The sequence below is a fragment of the Talpa occidentalis genome, unplaced genomic scaffold (assembly GCF_014898055.3).
Source record: "Talpa occidentalis isolate TD23 unplaced genomic scaffold, MPIMG_talOcc4v2.1 talOcc4.6, whole genome shotgun sequence".
NCBI classification, from domain to species: domain Eukaryota; kingdom Metazoa; phylum Chordata; class Mammalia; order Eulipotyphla; family Talpidae; genus Talpa; species Talpa occidentalis.
The window spans coordinates 97,322,765-97,343,672 of record NW_023604972.1 but is presented as its reverse complement, the minus strand read 5'-3'; the positions used below and the strand labels follow the sequence as shown (position 1 = coordinate 97,343,672).

Here is a 20,908-nt window from a genome sequence, read left to right as displayed (position 1 = left end):
AATTATGGTATGTTTGCATACCAAGAATTATAGAAGTAAGGAATTTTGAGAATAAAAACCAAAAATGATTACTTTTAAGAGACAACTAAAGATATTTCCTATATCCACAATTCTGAAATTGCCGACTCTGAAATTGTTTGCATCTGAAAGTATGTTTGCATCTGAAAGTATGTTAGTGGTACCTAAGATAATATTCACAGTGGTACATGGCAATGGGAACTTTGTCTCACTGAATTCTATCAAATTATCAGTAATACAGAAAATAAGTGATATGCCCATTCAAAAAAATGTACTGCTCACAAGCATTTATATATAAGCTAAACCATTCAAGTAATGATTTTTAAATCACAGAATAAAGGCATAGAAAAATACTAAATCAAATGATGCTGAAATTCCAGTTATTCAGTTACATTTCTCATGATAAGTATGCTTTACCATTATTTATGTTAGGCCACATCTGCAGAAGCCAGTATACTTACCCACAGATTATCCTACTAAAATGTAGAGATTAGTGTTTAAAATAATTCAGAATCTATAAGATCATTATACAGCATTATACCCTCATATACACATGCACTCATATACTTTTACACTTTAATTAGAAAACAGTTAGTTCAGTTATTTTTTTCTAGGCACAATTATCAATCAAGTAGTTTCTAGTGAATATCACTAGGCCGCTTAGAATAGATGATAGCATCTCCAATAGTCCTCTTAGAAAGCTGTTGACATTTTGCTTGTTTTAAATGATCATTTAATGTTACTTTTTTCTGATAAAACAATGACTTTTTTAATTAAAAATACATATTTTTAAAAGAACACTTGAAAAATATAAAAGTAATGTTTTAATTTCTTTTTCTTCTGAATTGGAATTTGTTATAGCGTAGAAGCAAAGGCTATGGATAAAATATTTATATGTTGTTTTTTCATTCTTTCTAGAGTGTCTTCCATGTGTCTAGTTACCCAAATCCCTTTTCATAGCTAAGATTTTCTAAGAATAGACATTATTTCTTCAAATTGTTCCCTTCCTTTGTCTTTGTGATACATAAAATACCTATATGGATAAATCAGGTATTTGACAAACTAGACAATTGACTAAGATTTATTTGAGTTTAACAAGAATTTGTGTGAGAGAGAGAGAGGAAAAGAGAGGGGGAGAGAATGAGTGAGAGAGAGGGCTTCATGTATTTGATTAACATAAAAATGGGAAGTAGATGATCACTTATTTAAAAATGATGAACAGGCTGCTAAATACAGTTAATCCAATTTTTAACTGAATTTTTAAAATATTAAAAAATGTTGTAGGATTGTTCTTACACTTTTTAATGGCATAAGTAAAAAGGAGTGATTGTTTTACATTCTAGTCACAGCCTCTCTACTTCTGAGAATATAATAATACATACAGTTTTTGAAATTCCAAGAGCTACCCTAGCCAAGTAAATGGTCTACAAGGGTGCTTTTATTACTGGTAGAAATGAATAATTTTTTAGCATTCCACCTTAACCTGAGAGTATTGAGACAAGTTAAAACCTGCAAAAATCAGGCTTCAGTTAATAATTCATGTTATTAATTTGTCATGCTTACGAGAAATGGGAGTTAAAACTGAATTTTAAAATGACTGCAAGGTGTGTGGAGTGAATACAATTAGTTAATTTACTTTCCTCATGTTTACTTTTTAATTTGTTGGTGCACAGAATGAACCTTGGGTCTATATTAAAGTGTATATGATAGAAATGAGAAATAAACAGGCAATCCACATTTATGTGTTCATGAATGTTTAACTGAAACAAACTTCTTGATAACAGTATTCAAATTTTAGAAATGATACATAAACATTTTTTTTGTGTGTGTATCCTGAGTTAGACTAATGTGATGTACCTAGGTGTAAATTTTATGTTTGAAGATGTTAACACTGAAAACAATTGCCTACAGAATATATCCTGAGGCATTTTGTTCAAACAGAGAATGTCTTATACCATAGTGGGCTTTCTTGTAAAGTGAAAGTATGAAAGTAGCTCTTACATTGTAGAGGAAAATAAACATCAAGAAAGAGGAGAAAAATAAAACTGTAGAAGTCCTCAAGGTGAGTAGATTGCCACAGCCCTTTTCGAAGTGTTTCTCATTACACACTGATGCTGACTATAAACTAGTTTCTACTTGTCTCCCATACATGTGTGATTAGTCTGAACCTTCAAAGATTAACACATGAAATGGTATGCCTCTGCCAAAGAAGAGGTTTCACAAATATTTGTGGTTTTTTTTCTTTTTTTTTTTAAGATTTATTTATTTATACAAAAACTGGAGTACAGTCAGAGGAGAGGGAGGGTGAGAAAATTCAACGGAGAGGAGGGGAGCAGAACAGGCAGACAAATGGAAGACACTGCTGAGGGGAGCAGTGGGCAAGGCAGGAGAGGTCTGCCGTGCCATGTGGGTTTCTTCCTGGCTGGCCTGGATCGAACCCGCACTGCAGAGACTGCGGACAGCGTCACAGCACAGCGCTCAACCCGCTGCACCACCGGGAAGGCCCGTTCACAAATAATGGTTAACTATTGAATGGATAACAGCTTATGTTGAACATTCAGCCCACAGCGATGGAAGAAATAATGATGAAAAACACAAAGTGGCTTAGGTCACTACACTTTCGTAAACATGGTGGCCAAGGTCCTTGCTTGTCACTTTACATTGCTTTTCCACATGCCTTACATATATGTAGCAGCCCGTGTCCCCAGCCCATCATACCACAAAGAATATCGTGACCCCCTTAGGGGCCCAAACCTGACTCTGAAACTTTGAGTGATGTACTAATTTCTATGAGCTCAGTTGCTGCAATTAAAATTGGGAATGGAGAAACTATTATTATTTGTTAGGTTATTTTAGAGCTCAAAAGCCTAACATATTTTCCTCTGCAATAAATATGGTCAGCTTCATTTTTATTCCCCAGGAATGTCTGTGAAAGAGAAGAAAGACCCATATCTTTGGAACTGGAGCTGATAATAGTTATGGAATTTTCACTGAGAGAATGTTTAACTGAGAGAATGTTTCAATATTATTTTTCTTAGTTGCTTGAAACAAGGATTTTAGAAGCAATAAGCAGGCAAAGCAAGCTTAGGGTAATAATAGGGAAAATGCCATGAATGTTTATTTTGCCAGGCAGGACTTACTCGAGAGATGGTGTGTTAAGATGAGCCTCAGGTGAATTAATCAAATATGCTTTCTAAGCACCTGTTACTTCCAGGAACAATGGAATGTGCAAGAAATAGGCCAGTTGACCAGTTAGGACACAGATACAACCTGTAAGAATTTCCCACTTTGTGTGGGAGATATTTACATTATTTGCAAAAATATTTCATTCATGGCCATGTAAGTAAAATTCAGACTAAGATAAATTTCAAACACCCAGGCGGGTGACCTTTATTTTTTTGAGCATTTTGGAACCATTGATTATGGGTGTGTGTGTGTGTGTGTGTGTGTGTATGAAATCAATGAAAAATGATTATAAATTCTAATTTTATATATATGTATATAGTCAAAGATATATATATATATATATATATATATTCAGAAAAGTGAAATGGTCAGATTTTCAGAAAATTTATTCTGAATTCCAAATGTAGAATCAGTGAGGGAGTTCAGTTGAGTGGGGGGCAGAGGTACAGGCAATGAAAACATGATTTATGGCCATATGGCTGGATTAGGAAAAAACAAAATGAAACTAAACATAGCACTGAATATAATAGAATGAATAACATTTATTTACAATTTGATTTCAAAATTTCTATTCGTGTTGTTTTACAGTGTTTTCCAAGCAGAAACTTTTGAAACACTGATCAGTATTGTCAGTTCTCATATTCTGTAGGCATGTAGTCAGTGATCAAAGAACTGGAGAGATCAGACTCAGCTCAAGGGCTGCTCAGCACAAATGAAGAATAAGTAACTGCAGTAACTCTGCCTCTCTAACATTATGTATGTTATCGATTGTAGCACAATATAATTCTGAATTATTAAGAGAGTTTGTTCTGTCCCTGAGATTATAGCAGCACATCTCCATGATCTCTGTCATGTATTGATACATATGGAATGAGAACTCAGTGGTAATCAGTCTCTTAAAATTACACATCTTGTAGGAACACAGTTGTTTAGGAATGTCACTATTCTATTCCTATGATGTATCTTTCATACTTTTTAACTTAATGTTTAATGTATTTAAACAGATTCCAGAGAGTACAAACTTCTAAGAGATCACATCCATGGCATATTTTTTCATGAAAAAGAGCCATATGTAAAGAAATTTTCCTCTGGTTTTATGTGGTTAAATTCTTAGTTTTCTATTGCTACCGATTTATTCTCATTAAGAAAAAAATATCCTCTAGTTAATATGATATTTGGATATATCCAAGAACAACATTAATGGAAGAGTCAAGAATTTCTAATATTATTTAATCATAGAAATTGGAATTTTTGGTCACAGATAAGTAATTGGCAATAATAAAGAAAATAATAGCATTTTTTCAATGATTCTGATACAGTGACATGTATGTGATTGGAGAGAGTAATAAAACAAAACCCTAAACTCCAGTAGGTATTCATTTACCCACCATTTTAGTAGAGATAAGATATTTAAAGAAGTCGTTTTTTGGGCCTCCCCGGTGGCGCAGCGGTTGAGCGCTGGGTTGCGAAGCTGCCCGCGGCCTCTGCGGTGCCGGTTCGATCCCCGGCTGCTTCCCGGCCACCGGCGGAGGATCCCACATGGCGCACAGACCTCTCCTGCCGCCCGCTGCTCCCCTCAGCAGTGTACTTCGGTCCTTCTGCCTGCTCTGCTCCCCGCTCTGGCTCTGGTGAATTCTCTCACCCTCCCGCGCTTCTGACTGTACCCAGTGCATGTATAAACAAAACAAACAAACAAACAAAATAAATAAATAAAACATGCCTCTATAAAAAAAAAATAAAAAGATTTAATAAAAAAAAAAAAGAAGTTTTTTATCCTGTTTTTAGTATGTGGTTAGCTGAGTGTTAAACGCTACTGAGCTTGATGGCTTGAGGAAAAGGAACATGCAAATTTTTACATTTGTATTTGTCACCTTGTTGTTTTCTGTTCCAAAATGTCAACTGCTCTTCTTGATGTGAAGCAAGTCATAAGACAACTCCAGTGCCTAGGTGTATATATCCTGAAATAATCACACATTTCTTTCCTTCTGAAATCGTCTTCATTTTACCTTCTTATATGACACTTCATAAGAAACCAGTATTAGGAAAACTATGGTTTTCTTATACCTCACAATCAGATCATGAAATAGTTGGCTGGATGCTAGGGGACATTGCATGATTTTTCTTCCAATTCATCTCCTTTATATCTTGGAAATTTGAAATAATGAATATTAACATTCTTCTCACATTTATTGAAAAAATAAGTCACAGTGAAACAGAAAAGGTTATGCTGAAGATATGGGCACCTGGTATTATTCAATTTGGGGGGAAATGGTTTGTTACTTTACTCTCAGTTATGGACTTGAGGAAATGAGATTTCTTTGATTACTGAGTCAAAATTGCCTCCAGCAAAAACTTTATCTCCATTTAACCTAAAGATAGGATTACTCAGATATTAAATTGGAAAAATAAGTTGATTATAAAAATGCTTTTCAGAGTTGTAATCTGCTTTATTGAAGTGTTAATATGAGACTTTTTCATAGGACACCCCCATATTATACCACGATGAAGAAAAGTACCTGCCAAACACAGACCTATTTTTAAAAAAGGATTATTAAATTGGTTATTTTCATTTCCAGGGAGTCTAGCAATATACTGTGGGGAATCATTTTGTTTTCATTCATTATAAGAGACTATAGTTTATATTTCCCCCAAGCAGAGATTTATCTGACAATTTGAATGCTTTGGTGGCAGAAATGTCTTATGATTAATATGATATTAAGGTGATGCCAAGTGACATGACATTTGAATCATTTTCAGTAACTGCTCATGATTAATGATTGTACTTATATATGTATTTTAATTTTAATTTTTTTTAAGATTTATTTATTTACACAAGAACTGAGTACAGTCAGAAATGCGGGAAGGTGAGAGAATTCACCAGAGCCAGAGCGGGGAACAGAACAGGCAGAGTGACGAAATACACTACTGAGGGAGCAGCGGGCATGGCAGGAGAGGTCTGTCGTGCCATGTGGGACCCTCACTGGTGGCCGGGGATCGAACCAGCGCTGCAGAGGCCGCGGACAGCTTTGCAGCCCAGCGCTCAACCGCTGTGCCACCAGGGGAGGCCCTATTTTAATTTTTATTTAAGAAAATTTTGCATGTGAAATATAGTAGCTGCTCTACTATCTTTATTAAAATAGAAGTGAATGTATGCAAAACATACTTGAATATGTAGCATTTGTTTAAATCTTGGGTCTAGTCACACTGGAAATCAATCTCACCCACCATGACTTTCAGTCTAACTTTTGAACAATAACAACAGCTTAAGAGCTGTGTTTTACTAAGGGCACACTGATTTCTATATAGTTTACTGTATGCTTTCCATGTAATGTTTCTAACCTGTGAAATGAGTCTAACATGTTATTCTCCCTTTAATGTGGTGATTAACTCAGTTTTTACACTTTGATGTTTATTAGTATCCCAGACTAGTTAAAAATATGAATTTCTTCAATGATGTTTTCCTTCATGTCTAACCAAAATTGTGATAAAGAGCAGTCTTCATAAACTGTTATAGTAGAAAATTTTTCAAGACTCAGTAAATTATTAAATGCATCACAAGGCAATGATATAGTACAGGTAACTGTTACTTTATATCCCAGATAAATTATGTATTTTTGTCCATTGTACGGTCTTATAAAACTATGCATCTTTAAATATATTAGTGTTTAAATACATATTTTATTTATATACTTATATATATATTATACTTTAATAATAAGTTAAATAATCATATATTAATCATACAGTGTTTAGTATATGAGTGTTTTTATTATCTTTGTAGTTTTGGTTTAGCTGTTCAGTTAACTTTTAAAACTACCAAGACACTAAGGATATATTGACATAACCACCTGCTAAACAAATTTTTGTTCACAGGTAATTTTTATTTTCTGTAGACTTGGATAATTCGGAAAAAAAGATTCAAGTAAAGAAATGCTTTCTTATTAACATAACATAAAATTTGTCTGGTTGCCTCTATTTTATACAAATTAGCATTCCTATAGATTAAAAATAATAACCTAGTGACTATTAAGTTAGAAAATAACTGCTTTTGCTATTTTTGAAGCATTTGGCTAAAGTGAAGTTTTTGTAAGAAAAGCAAATCCCTTGTTCTTAATTTTAGGAGAGATTTTAGAAATGATAGTAATTCTTCCATCTCCACTTTGGGTTAATAGCACTGCTTTATTATATGTTTGTGATTTGAAGACCCTTAACTGATTCTTGGTTAATCCTATTGTCAAACATATTAAGGTTCTGAGCTATCCAGCATTAGCAAGGTGTCTGGCAAAGCTAATTGTCTACATAATTGCAAAATATGAAAAACATTACATTTTCTTTTAATGAAAAGCTTAAGGAAGAGCATAAAGCTCTATTTTTCAATTTTTTTTCAAAATTTGCAACTACCTAATGGGTAGTGATAGAATTATTTGTAATTTAAAACTTTATATTTTTCATAATTTTAGCATAAGTTTGTTAAGAAGTATATTTAATCATTAGGCTGAATTATATAGCAATAATATATTGATAGAATATAACAGAATATAGCAATTTATTCCATTGTGGATATTCTGTTCAGCATATTTACTATTCTTTACCCATTTCAGCAAGTGAATATTGAATGCAAGATTCAAGATTTTTAAATATCTTTACTTCTCTGAAGTATATGTATGCACTATTAAGTAGCTTTGGTATAAAGTTTAGAGGTTTTTTTTCCCTACAAATGTTTTCTTACACGGATGAACATTTACCCTGGATTGCACATTAACATCTGGGTTCATTTTATTACTGCACATAATAAATTTGAAAGAAGGCAAAAATTTATTTTCCTGTTTTAATAAGCTGACTCATTCATTACATTCTAAGACAGATCTAGAAAAAATTTTGAATAAGACATAATGTGAAAATGTTGCTTAACTTTAGATTTGTATAAAATTGCTAGTGTATTAAATTGTTCTAGAACATTCTGTCTGTAAAATTCATAAAGCATCTTTTGTTTTTGTAGTTTTGCACTTGTTTTATATAAGATATGAAGTTGACATTTCCTTTTCAGAACTACCAAAGTCATTGCAAAGCCTTTGGGGTACTTCCTTATCTAGAAATTAGTAAATATGTATAACAGAGTTTAGTTTGTTTTCTGTCTTAGCTCTGTATTGGCAATGCTGACAAGAGTTTGTTTTAATGGGAAAACAAGATCATTGTACTTATTCATTATCCTTCTTTAAAAAAAAGAAAGTTTTAGCTAAGACATTTATTTTCGAAGGGATGATACAGAGATTTCCCATATACCACTTGTTCCCACTGTTGTATAGCCTCCTCCATTATCAGCTTCTGCCAGAATGGAACATTTGTTACAATTGATGAACCTAAACTGAGAATTTATAATCACCCATAGTCAACAGTTTATGTCAGGGTTCACTGTTGTATATTGTATAGGTTTGGACAAATGTGTAATGACATGTATCCACTATTATAGTAACATTCAAATTTTTTTTTAAGATTTATTTATTTATTTATGCATACAAGAGCTGGGGTACAGACCAGAGGTGCAGGGGATGAGAGGATTCACCAGAGACAGAATGGGGAGCAGAACAGGCACATTGACCAAAGTACACCGCTGAGGGGAGCAGCGGGCGAGTCAAGCGAGTTCTGCTGCACCATGTAGGTATCTCCCTGGCCGGAGATTGAACTTGTGCTGCAGTGGCCGCAGATTGCCTCATAGGTTGCATCTTAACCCCTTGTGCCACCAGGGATGCCCCATTCAGAACATTTTCATGGTCCAGAAATCATGTGTTCTGCCCATCCATTCCTCCCTCCCTCCTCTAACTCCAACCTGTTTTATTTTTTCTCTTTTTAATGGAACTAACATTGTTTTGTAATATTACATATGTTTCAAGTTTACCCAATGCTTCCTTCCTGATATCCACTAATGGGTGTTAAAGCGCAAAAGTTTATTTTTGTTTTATTTAGCTCATCTTTCTGTTTGTTTTCTCTCTATACCACATATGAGTATAGTCATATAGTTTTGTCTTTTTCTGTCTGGTTTATTTCACCAAGCTTGACTCCCTCTGTATATACACAATGGATTACCATTCAGCATCCTAAAATTAAAAGAGATGAAATCCTGCAACTTGCAGCAAGATGGATGTATCCATCTTGTTAGAAGATTTTTTTGTTTGTTTTTAATTTGGAAGGAGGACAAGCAACAGAGATGAGGTTGTAAATTAGAAGATAGTCTTAAAAACAATATTTGCAAGAAATTTTAGTTCCTTTCTCCATCTCCAATACCTCTCTGAATATGTAAAAATTATTTATTTTCCTTAGATTTTTTATTTTCTTTATATTTTTAGAAGTGAATACATAATGTGGAAGTCACTAGAATTGGAGTCTACTACATAACTTCCAGGTTCTATTTTGCTTTCCACCTTTGTTCCACAGACTTTCAGGGTATCGTGGCCTTAGAGAAGTGCTCATTATGCCCCACCTTGTCATTGCAGTGGATTCCTATTTATTATCTTGGGTTTCTTTTGACTTGAGACTCGCACTTGACCTGAGATAACATCTCATCTGAAGAAAAGCATAACTGCAGTGTGCAGGAAAGTGGCTATGTAACTGATAATTGGATTTGGACTGTGATTTATCTCTTGAATAAAAATAAGCTTTTGACATGCCAGTCATATTGATTTATAGCAAAACATCAGAGGTGGTACCTTGTGGTTCTTATCTTAATATGTAACTACAAAAAAATTCTTAAAAGATATAAATAACTTAAAAACATGGAAATGTGTCTTCTGTGCATCAGTGTGGGGATGTTGACTTCAGTATTTGACTTATGCTTCTTCAAGCAGCTGAATCTTACTTATAGTATTTTGCCTTGCATGCTGCCCTTTTTCGCTTTCCTGTGCAGATGTATATTTTGTAGGATGGTAAGTAGAGGTATACATCCACAGGTTTTTGATTTATAGCCTTTGACTATACAAACAAATGTCTCTTCAAACCAAGTTGTTATCTTCATAGCTGGTAGAAGATGAATCGTGCAGATTAAGTGGAGGCCTGAGTAGAAGTTACTGAAATCATTCCTGGCTGCAGAAATGCATTCAGCACTTGAGAAGTCTATATGCTTTTCTTTTTTGAAAGAACACATCTTATGTAAACTAAAACTTACTCTTCTGTTGTCCTACAATAATGCTGTTTATTGTGACGACAATAATCTTATTAGGTTTTGTTTACTTTTATGAATAACCTCAGTAAGAATCTTGACCTTTGAATTAGAGCTGTAAATACTACTATTTAAAGAATACCACATTTCTGTATGGATATCTTCAATAATTAACTTTGGAATATATTAATGGACAATTTCCTATTATAATTTAGCTTATCTATGGGTTTAATTTTTCTAAATTCAAAACAATTTATTTAAGTTGTACTATATCATAATTGACTTGTGATAACACAGTGTGAAGAAATACATAACCATATTTCATGAGAAAATAGCTAGATGAATGATAATTGAATCTGTAATATAATGATAATAATGATAATTTTAATGACCATTCAAACATGGTATTCCTATTCCCCTACCTCCAAGAGCCGATTTATATATATTTTTAAGCATTCCAGCAGGAAGTCTTTCTGATCATTCAATATGTTGAATTCTTAGAGTGAGCATTTCTACATTCAGAAGATTAATTCAAGAAAGGAAGAGAAGTAATTCTAAAGGCAATGATTTGTTTTAATTTACTTTAGCAGACAATATTGAAAACTACCAATTTGTGAGGCACTGTGCTAAGTGCTTTACCAGCTTAATGAAAAAGGTTTCTACCTTTAAAAAGCATATTATCTAAAAGAAAAAAATCATGCACAAATAATTGCTCTGCATTATTAACCTGGACATCTGTGAGCTATCCAGTATGGACAATATTATCATCAAATGCCTAATGGAATGTGGAAAATCCATTATTGGCCACAGAATCAGTCTCCAGATTTTAAAGAAAATGCACATATATTTAGTTTGAGAAGCCCATCTGATGAAGAGAAATAGCTTTTTCTCTAAGGTACACATGTATTTTATGTGCAATCCAAACAAGCTTTACCAACTTTTGAAAACTCTTTTGATGGTTTTTCATTTACGAGTTTCCCTAAGCAAGGCTGCTGTGGTCAATATCACATTTGTGTCCTGATACAGAGAAGCAGTCTGTAGGCATGGAGAGAAACAATTACCAATGGGATTTTCACTTTAAGTCCTTTTCAGATGATCACCCCCAGTGCCATGACCAAGAGACCCCTATGGTCCCCATGAGAACCTATGAGTGATGGAGAAGGCATGGCTGTGCTTGCATGTTCTCCTCACACCTTGTCCAGGAGCTCCTCCACCATCTCCCCTTCTACACATAAAATGGCACCCTCAAGCTCTATCAACCTTTTTTTACACCTCATCACTTCATTCACACTTGCCCTCATTCCTCTGACACCACTTCCCACCAACACCAGAAAAATGATAGCTTGAGAGAAATCAGTGAGGGTAAGAAAGTTTAGCTGACAAGATTCACCAGAAACAAAATCTTTAAGGCTCCTTTTAACCTGAGGTCATGGGATAAGGAATAGTGTCCTTGATCTCTCCCTCACCAATTTAGAGTCTGGGCTAAAGACACCTCTAAAATAAAACAAGTACTAGGAATAAAGGGAAGGCTGTGGTCCAAGTGGCACAGAAAGCAGTTTATGCTTCAGTCAGCGTTAATTTCTGCAGTATTTGAGGTCCTCAGTAATCCATTCGCCAGCATTTGTGTTCAGCACAATTATCATGCTATGCTAAGCACAGCAGAGGACTCACTCTCTTGTGAGGAGATGAGTTGCTCAGAAAAAGAGGATGAGATGTCTAAAGGAGATTTGTTTCTTACATGGATTTAATTTGAAAACCTTTCATTCAGAAGATGTCTGGATATTGAAATAGTGCAAATGAAAGTTGTACATTCCTGTTACCTGTTACGGATTCAGCCATGCATCGCACTTATTTGAAAGGCTTAATCAGCACACTCAAGAACAAGATGTGACACATCTTGAGGCACTGCTTACTTGTCATTTGCAAGATCAATAAAATGCAGATGTCATTCTTTGCTACACGGCAGACAATGAGTTTGCAGAGTGAGAAGGACTTCACTCCCAGATCTTATAGTTGCAGCAACTTGGTAAAGGCAGAGAAGTCACTCAGGATGGCTCTGAGACTGGCCCCAGCTGACCTAGCTGCTCTTGCTCTTCCTGCCAGGCGACATCACTTATTGGCTCGGTATAAGGTCTCAGGTCAGAAGGAATTCCCAGTCCACTTAGCCAATTCAGACAAAGCAGTTATTTGAACTCACTAAGTAAAATGATACCTAAAAACCTCTGGTAATAGATGCTGATTGGACTCATTAATTTTGAATTATTGCTAAGCCTGAAGAAAACAAGCCCAATATCAAAAGATGCATAAACACTATTCTGGCAGCCAGAAATACCTTTGGGTGTTCCTGGGTTTGGTCAAAGATTAGGCTGAAACCTTTCTTTATTTCTTCACTTATGACTTTATGGTATTTTCTCATTTCTTTAAATGCCTCTCTTCCTGCAAAAATATGAACTCTGAGAGCTGAAACTTATTTTTTCCTTTTTCATTCCTGTAATGTCACTAGAAAAATGCCTGATATGTACTAGGGCTTTGATAAATATGTGTTTTTCAATGCTGATTTATAAACAAAAATGTTTGGAGAATAGATTGATGGATGGAAGGGTCGGTGCATAGAAACAGATCAATAAATTACTTGGGATTGAATTAGTCTCTTCATGTTACACAGGCCAATATTTAGGCCTACATGGTAGCAAATGAATTTCTTAACTTAGGGGCCACAGGCCACCATAAAACCTCTTCTGTGACTCACTGCCATAGATAGTCACCTACTGTTTCAATGTATACCATTTTTTAACAGCTCTATTCTATCCTTAATGCCACTATTGATAATCTACATGTTAATTCTCCTATTCTCCTTCTTAGTGTATATAAATACATGTCCCCATATAAAATACTAGTAGGAGAAAAGTTCCAGAATCAAAACTTTGAAGAAATACTGAAACTCGTCATTCTATCAGTTGGTACTATTTTCTGTTTGTGAAGTAGAACCTTTGATTCTTAAATCCAAGACTCATATTTTACAAGTTTAACTTCCCTCCTAATAAGTTTCTTAATTTATGAAATAAGCATGATAATCATTTTTCTTTAAGTGTTATTTTAATTATGTTTGAAAAACACAGATGGATGCACTTTTCAAACTTCAGAATGCTCACTAAAGACTATTTTTTCATCAAATAGTATTTCATATCACTTCCAACACGGATGGGTAGTGATAAGAATCTACAGCTTCATAGTATCTTTCTTATATGCATTGTTCATTGCTTAAGGTCACTTAATCTTAGGTGTATAATCATTTGCATTCTAAATTGCAACACCTTCGGTTTTTATAATTGTTGAATTTAATAGGACATTGGGGAAGTAGATAGCACAGGCAAAAGGAAATTGGATTTTGAGCATTTTTATTATGATGGCATCCCTTTGACTGTGGTCCAAATGATTAGTGAAGAAAAGTTGCTGTTGTAACAACTTTCCACTGTGAAATAAAGGATATGACCTGGATTGGCTCTTTAGTTTACTGTGTAGAGAAAAATAGAAAGCCCCTATCCCTAATATTCAGCACATATCATTGGGATCTTCCTGTACAAACCACCACAAGCAGCTAAGAATGTACCATTGAAAAAGCCAGCACCAGCAGCAAAGTTGTGCCACCTCAGTGGGATGGCTCTGAAGGAAATGTGCTAGTGACCTTGCAGAACTGAGCTCATTTTTTAACAATTTATAGTAACCAAGACAAAGCACTTCTACCATTTTTTTTTTTACTCCATAGCATGTGTTAGGTGTCATCATAACCCCAATTTTTTAAAAGAAGAAAAACTGAGAACCAATAGCCAATAAGGAATTAATCGAATTCATTCTAGAGCCCCCCACCATCATGTTTCCTCTGCTGGACTTTACTGATCAGCCACAGTGTATATAAGTAAATGCTGTAAAAATGTTAAAAAACAACATGTGCAATTGAAGACTGAGAAAAGAAATATTCATAAATTTGACATCATGACTGTGAGATAGCGCATGAGAAAATACTTGGACAACCATGAAGCCCTATACAAATACAGCACATCAGTGAATATTTTTTGAATTATTAGGTTTTGTTGGAAGGAATGATTAGTGAGGACATGAAAAAGATTGGAAGACTTACAGAAGGATACAAAGAAAGACACACAAATATAACTTTAAAATCACTCATTGGTGTTTGGCATGTATGAAAACACAACAGTTCGTGGCAAATATGTTCCCTGATATGTTAACAAATGAGTAGAAGCTGGGGGTTTACAAAAGAGTGTGAGTTGAGATCTAATCTCTCTTCTAAACTGGTTACAAATTCAGTTAGGATATCCAGGTTGGCATAAGATCTTTAGAAGTACACAACTAAATAGCACAGAGTTCTTTCTAAGGTGATCATGCAGTTTAATTAATCAAAGCTGACTCTGCCATTTCAGTGACTGGCCTGCAATAAATGACCTCCCTACCTGCTGCATTTTCACATCTCAGAATGGCACAAATCACGGACAAGAACCTAAGACTCCTTTAATGGCAGTATTCTTTTATAAAAACATCCACCTACAGTTTGTTTTTCAAAGTGTCATCATGAAATGGTCTTAGTGCTTTTATGAATTCTGTAAAAGAACTTGAAGTTTAAAATGGAAAGCAAAACAAGAATCCAAAGAGTCACCATTTGAGTTTACAATGTTCATTTTTATAATATGTGATTCCTAACACTATAATTCTAAACATTATTTTTAATGTAATGACTTCAAAGCAATGTCAGCACTTTCATAAAATTCTAAACAGTTCTGGTTATGCATTTTAAAGCTGATCTTATTTTGTAAATTTAATATATCAAATGATTTATCAGTTTAAATGACAGGTAACTTTTGCTGTATTAATTCATTTACTAAAAAATTATATTAAGATAGTTTCTTATCCACATAATTTCGCCCTTTAATAAAAACAGTTTAAAGGTCTTAAAGTTATTGGAGAAATTTTAGAGTTATGCTTAGAACTACTTTCTATATGAGCTTGAAATAAAAAAAAGAAATATGTTTATGCTTAATAGTTACCAATGAGAAACACCTTTAAACTTGCTTTTTAAATATGATAATTGAATTGCAAAATTCTTCCTTTAATATTTTCAATTTTAATCTATGTATAAATAGACTTAATAATTGACAAATGCTAAATTTCAAAGAGCTATCAGTATTAAAATCTAAAATATACCATGGCCGTCACTGATTGATTCGACATAAAATCTGACTTTTAAGAATGGCAGGCAGTGTGCTCCTTTATATTTTCAGGAATTCTGAAAAATTTTAGTTATTTAAAAATGGATTATGGGCCTCCCTGGTGGTGCAGTGGGTTGAGCTCAGCACTGTGAAGCTGTCTGCAGCCTCTGAAGTGCAGGTTCAATTCCCGGCTGGCCAGGGAGATACACACATGGCAAGGCAGACCTCTCCTGTCTCGCCCGCTGCTCCTCTCAGCAGTGTATTTCAGTCAGTCTGAGTGTTCTGTTCCCAGCTCTGTCTCTGGTGAATCCTCTCACACTACTGCGCCTCTGCCCGGTACCCCAGCTCTTGTATAAATTAAAAAAAAAGAAGATTATAATCATTATACAAATCTAATTTGGCATAAAAAGTTGAGTATAGGGTATGAAGTTTTAAGTAAATTAATTATCTGCATTATATCATAATATAACTTATTTTGATTTTTCAAACCTGAATTAAAAGTTAACATGAATAGGAAATCTAAATATATAACATAAATGTATAATTTTACAATAGATTTACCTCCATTTTATATTTCTAAGTGGAAAGCTATTTGGTGTCTAGGAGCATATTATTTAATTATATTGCAATTTAAATCAGTATTTATTTTTTTTAAGATTATTCACTTATGCATACAAGAGCTGGGGTACAGGCCAGAGGCACGGCCAATGGGGGAGGGGTGAGAGGATGCACCATAAACAGAGTGGGGAACAGAACAGAAAGATTGACCAATGCAAACTGCTTAGGGGAGCAGCAGGCCAGTCAGGAGAGGTCTGTTGCACCATGTGGGTTGCTTCCTGGTTGGCTGGGAATTGAACTCATGGTGCAGCGGCTGCAGACAGCCCCCTAGGTTGCTTCCCAACCCTTGTGCCACCAGGGAGTCCCCTAAATCAGTATTTTAAATTGTTGTAAAGAAACTTTAAAATTTTTAAGTCACAATTTAAAGAAAAATAAAAGAAATTAAAGTGTTAAGAGCAGAATACCTTTATGTTGTTGTGAGTTTTCACTAAAAATTTTAGAAATATAAATATTTTAATTTTTGATGGAATGGTATACATACTACTATGTATAATGTCATAGTTTATCTGCTTATGAAATTAATTTGTGAACATATTTTCTATTCTATTACCACAAGTAAATATTATATTTAAATGTTAACAGAGGTATTCATTGTCCTTTTTAGGGAAGTATTACTGACAATTATAAAACTTTAAGTTGAAAAATTATAGTACTAAGATATGCTAAGTCTGTATGAAAATAAGTTTGATACCAAACTTAGATGTGGGTTAATAAAGAAATAATGGGTCATTAATATTTATTGAGACTTAGGATTTATGAGGCATGCTAATCCTTGGAATATAGGAGATAGGGCCTTTATGGGCATTGCACTTTTGTTGACATGATCAAAGACAAAAGATAAGAATGCAAAATATGAAATTGTAATGCAGAAGAGAAATATCTGTTCAGTAGATGATACATTCAAAAGAAAAAGAGTATCAGGAGGACAAGAATTATATCCTTAATGTAGTGATCATTATCAGATTTGTAAAGTTAGGTGAAGCTTAAATGGCATGATGTTCAAATTGAAATCTTTTAAAAAGTATCTTCTGTCAAATTTAAGTTTCATTTTGAATATGGATTATTTCTGATACATTCACACGTCTCCCTGGTTTATTCCCAGAATGTTCAGGTCCATTGGGAATTGAAGGTGGAATCATATCAAATCAGCAAATTACAGCTTCATCTACCCACCGAGCTCTCTTTGGACTGCAGAAATGGTATCCCTACTATGCACGTCTTAATAAGAAAGGACTTATAAACGCCTGGACAGCTGCAGAAAATGACAGATGGCCATGGATTCAGGTAACAATGGGATGGGACAAGGAATGAGCAAAGTCATGTCAGAAGGAAGACATGTGAGAGCCCAAAGTGGGACTTGTCTTCATGTCAGAGGCAAGGATGATATAATGAAGGATCCAGATTGTCTATAAGTATTAAAATGTGGGAAATGCATATATTCCATGGGAAAGTATGTTAAGAAGACTAAAAATGTTAAAATTTTGGGGTTATAAATACAACTATTTTAAGATGCATATCAAAGAAGGGGGTTTTACATATGCCATGTATTCATTAACACTGTGTTAACAGTGACATTTCAAGAAAATTGAAATGCCTCTTGGCCTTCTCTGTCTCATAAGTGGTGTTCCACATGTGCAAATACAAAATACACAATGAATAGTATAATAACTCCAAAGTCTTCAGCACCTTCTTTCAATAGATGAGGGTACTTTAATTAATATTCTCCTTTTTTTTTAATTTCAGACAACATTTTTTTGAAATAGATGAATAGTAGTCATATACTTAGATAATGATTGGGTGATGATAATAATGCCAAATTACATACAAATTATCCAGTTAAATGCTTTTTCAACACTAAGTTGAAATGCTATACTAAATTACATATTCGATGATCAAAGCATAGTCTCTAAAAATTTGTACTCCTTTTTTATTGGGGGTTAGCACATTAGAAACTTCTAAAAAGAAGGAAAACTCAGTCTACAATGGGGTCCAATGAAGAGCTAATTATTATGAGAAAGTCTCATAGGAAGTAGCTTTCAATGGGGACTTGCTGCCAAGGGAGCAGTATATTCAAAGATGCCAGGTGAGAATCTGGAGAGCATCCTGTAGATGCTTGCACATAGATTGCTGGAGAAGTGTGGTCAAAGATAGGGTGTGAGTTTAGTGGTATTTAGAAACCATATATACTAAAAGGTTTTGACAATATTCCATTGGAAATGGGAGCTACTGCAGATTTTTGTTGTGTTTAGATAGCTGAGCTTTTCTATATATTTACTAAATGTTTTGTCAGAGGTCATTTTAGCCATGGGAATCTAGGTGCAGGTTATAGGGGCTACCTTACAAGCAGTTAATTGAAAGGAAAATTAATTTAAGTCTAAGTAGTATGGCACTGTGAGAATTATGGTAAAATGTTTCATCTTTCAGGATTGTTATAAATTTTTATATGTCCTATATACATTTCTTTAATCTAAATGAGATTACCTAGAATTTTTATTTTGTTTTATGAATTTATATTTGCATGCTTATGAGAAATTGCTCTTAAATTACACGTGATTTCCCTAATCTATAACATGTGCAAAGAGAATTCCAGAGTGGAAATGGCACATTTATATAGTTTTGATCAACTAATGAAGTTCTAATTAAGGTTGAAAATAGATACAGAAAAATGTAAAATGCTTGCATTTTATTTGCTAAAAATCATTCCAGGGATCATTTTATTTGACTATTAGGAAATACATCCTTTGGATTGTGATCAGAAAAAAACTTTAAAAATTCAGATTTATAACAGAAATTGCAGAACAATTGAGAAATGGTGTCACATGTTTGCTTAAGGATTTCTATTTGGTGAATTATGTTTGTGAGCATCTGTTTTTGACTTGTATCAATAAAACAAAAAAGCATATTTTTGGAAAGTTTTCTCTGAGAAACACCTTATTGATATTGCATTCTGGAGTTTTCACTTTTATTTGTCCCAGATTATTACCTACTTAACACAGTGTATTTGTTTGTCCTTCAAAGTATGAATGAACTTTAAATTCTCTTACCCCAGTAGGAAGAAATAATCTCAATAGAACAGGACCGTGACTGACACTTAGAGGAACTTAGATTAAATTTATTAACTTAAGAGGAATTATTAAATACTTATTTTACTTTTAAGGGCACCATTATTATTTATAATAATTATTTTGTTTTTGTCTGAAGATAATGATGAACTCTGAGAGAAATATAGTAAAAGTAAAAAAAAAATGTTTAATATTAGATGAAGAAATATTGCTTATAATGAGAGGAAAACTGAAAACTCACCAGTTATTCAATATATTCTTTGTGAATATTGTTCCTGTATTTCTAACAGCATCATATTATCTAAGGTAGTTTTTAAAAATAAAATGTTTATTGCTTTCTTAAAGGGAAATAGTATCTAGGAGCCTCAGGAAGTCTAATCATATACCATGTTTTCTGTACTTGAGTGTTATTAATTTTCCTTGTCACTTTATTCTTTTATTTATATTCAGCCCTTCAAATGAAACATTTCAGTACTTTGCTTAAACTCACCTATAATGAGCACAATATTCCCTTAATCTTTCAGGTGTGTGATACACACACACTATTTACTACTCAATTTCATTTTCTTCCTTGTCTTGATGAAATGAAAATCAAAATTGTCATTTTAAGTTTACACACTCAGCATGCAGTTTGTTGATAGCACTACAATGTTCATAGCTGGTTCAGGTTAGTGTAGTAAATATAGTTGATTAATACTTTTTGTTTCCTTTTCAAGTTTTTCTCACCTTATTTTTTCACTCAGAATTTTTTCAACTAATAAATGACCACCACCTTAAACACTGACTACTCCGCTAAAATCCTAGTACACCATTTTCTTGTTCTGACTTGTGTTAGAAATAGCAAATTTGTGAAATTATGAAAATATGTAATGGGTTGTTGCTTATAAAACATTAAAACTTACTTCAAATTTCTGGGTACATTGCTAAAGTCAGTCAGGATGACATTTTTTATTAATTTTTAAGGTAATTTATGTCTTATTTTTCCTGCCTATTATAGCTACATATAGTTAAATGCTGTTTTTTTTTAAAGATTTATTTATTCATACAAGAACTGGGGTACAGGCCAGAGGTGTGGGGGGTGAGAGGATTCACCATAGACAGAGGGGGGAGCAGAACAGGCAGATTGACTGAAATACACTACTAAGTGGAGCCGTGGGCGAGCCAGGAGAGATCTGCTGCATTATGTGTGTTGCTCCCTGGCCAGGGATTGAACTTGTGCTGTAGTGGCTGTGGATTGCTTCATAGGTTGTGTCTTAACCCCTTGGGCCACCAGGGAGGCCCTAAATGCTGTTTTTAAGCTTCTTAGATGATTTTGTTTTATATATATGTGTTCTTTCCAGAACACCATTATATTTTTCAGATATTCATTTATTCATCCATTCGACAAACATTTCCTCAGTCAATATCTTTCTATAATTTAACCTTTATGAGGAACTAGGAAAAAAAAAAGATAGCACTTGCCTTCATCATGCTCTGAATCTAGAAGATGGGAAAGTAAACAGTTATTATTTACTGTTATTGTTATAAGAATATAATGTGCATGGCTTGGTCTTATATCATCTGCCAAACATCATTTGGGTCATAATATTTTATTATTGCCAGAGAGCCTAATTTTAGTAAACCTTTTAAATCAAAGAACTATCTAGAAT

General features: G+C 33.8%; 1 protein-coding gene across 2 annotated transcripts in view; it reads left to right on the top strand.

The window, feature by feature from the left end:
• The window catches only part of EDIL3 (EGF like repeats and discoidin domains 3), a 382,865-nt gene that overhangs the window by 238,470 nt on the left and 123,487 nt on the right, over positions 1-20,908 (top strand). For both annotated transcript variants that reach the window (XM_054688093.1, XM_054688092.1), the window contains one exon: positions 17,300-17,481. In XM_054688093.1, coding sequence (XP_054544068.1) covers positions 17,300-17,481 — 182 coding nt within the window. The remainder of the gene's footprint in view (positions 1-17,299; positions 17,482-20,908) is intronic.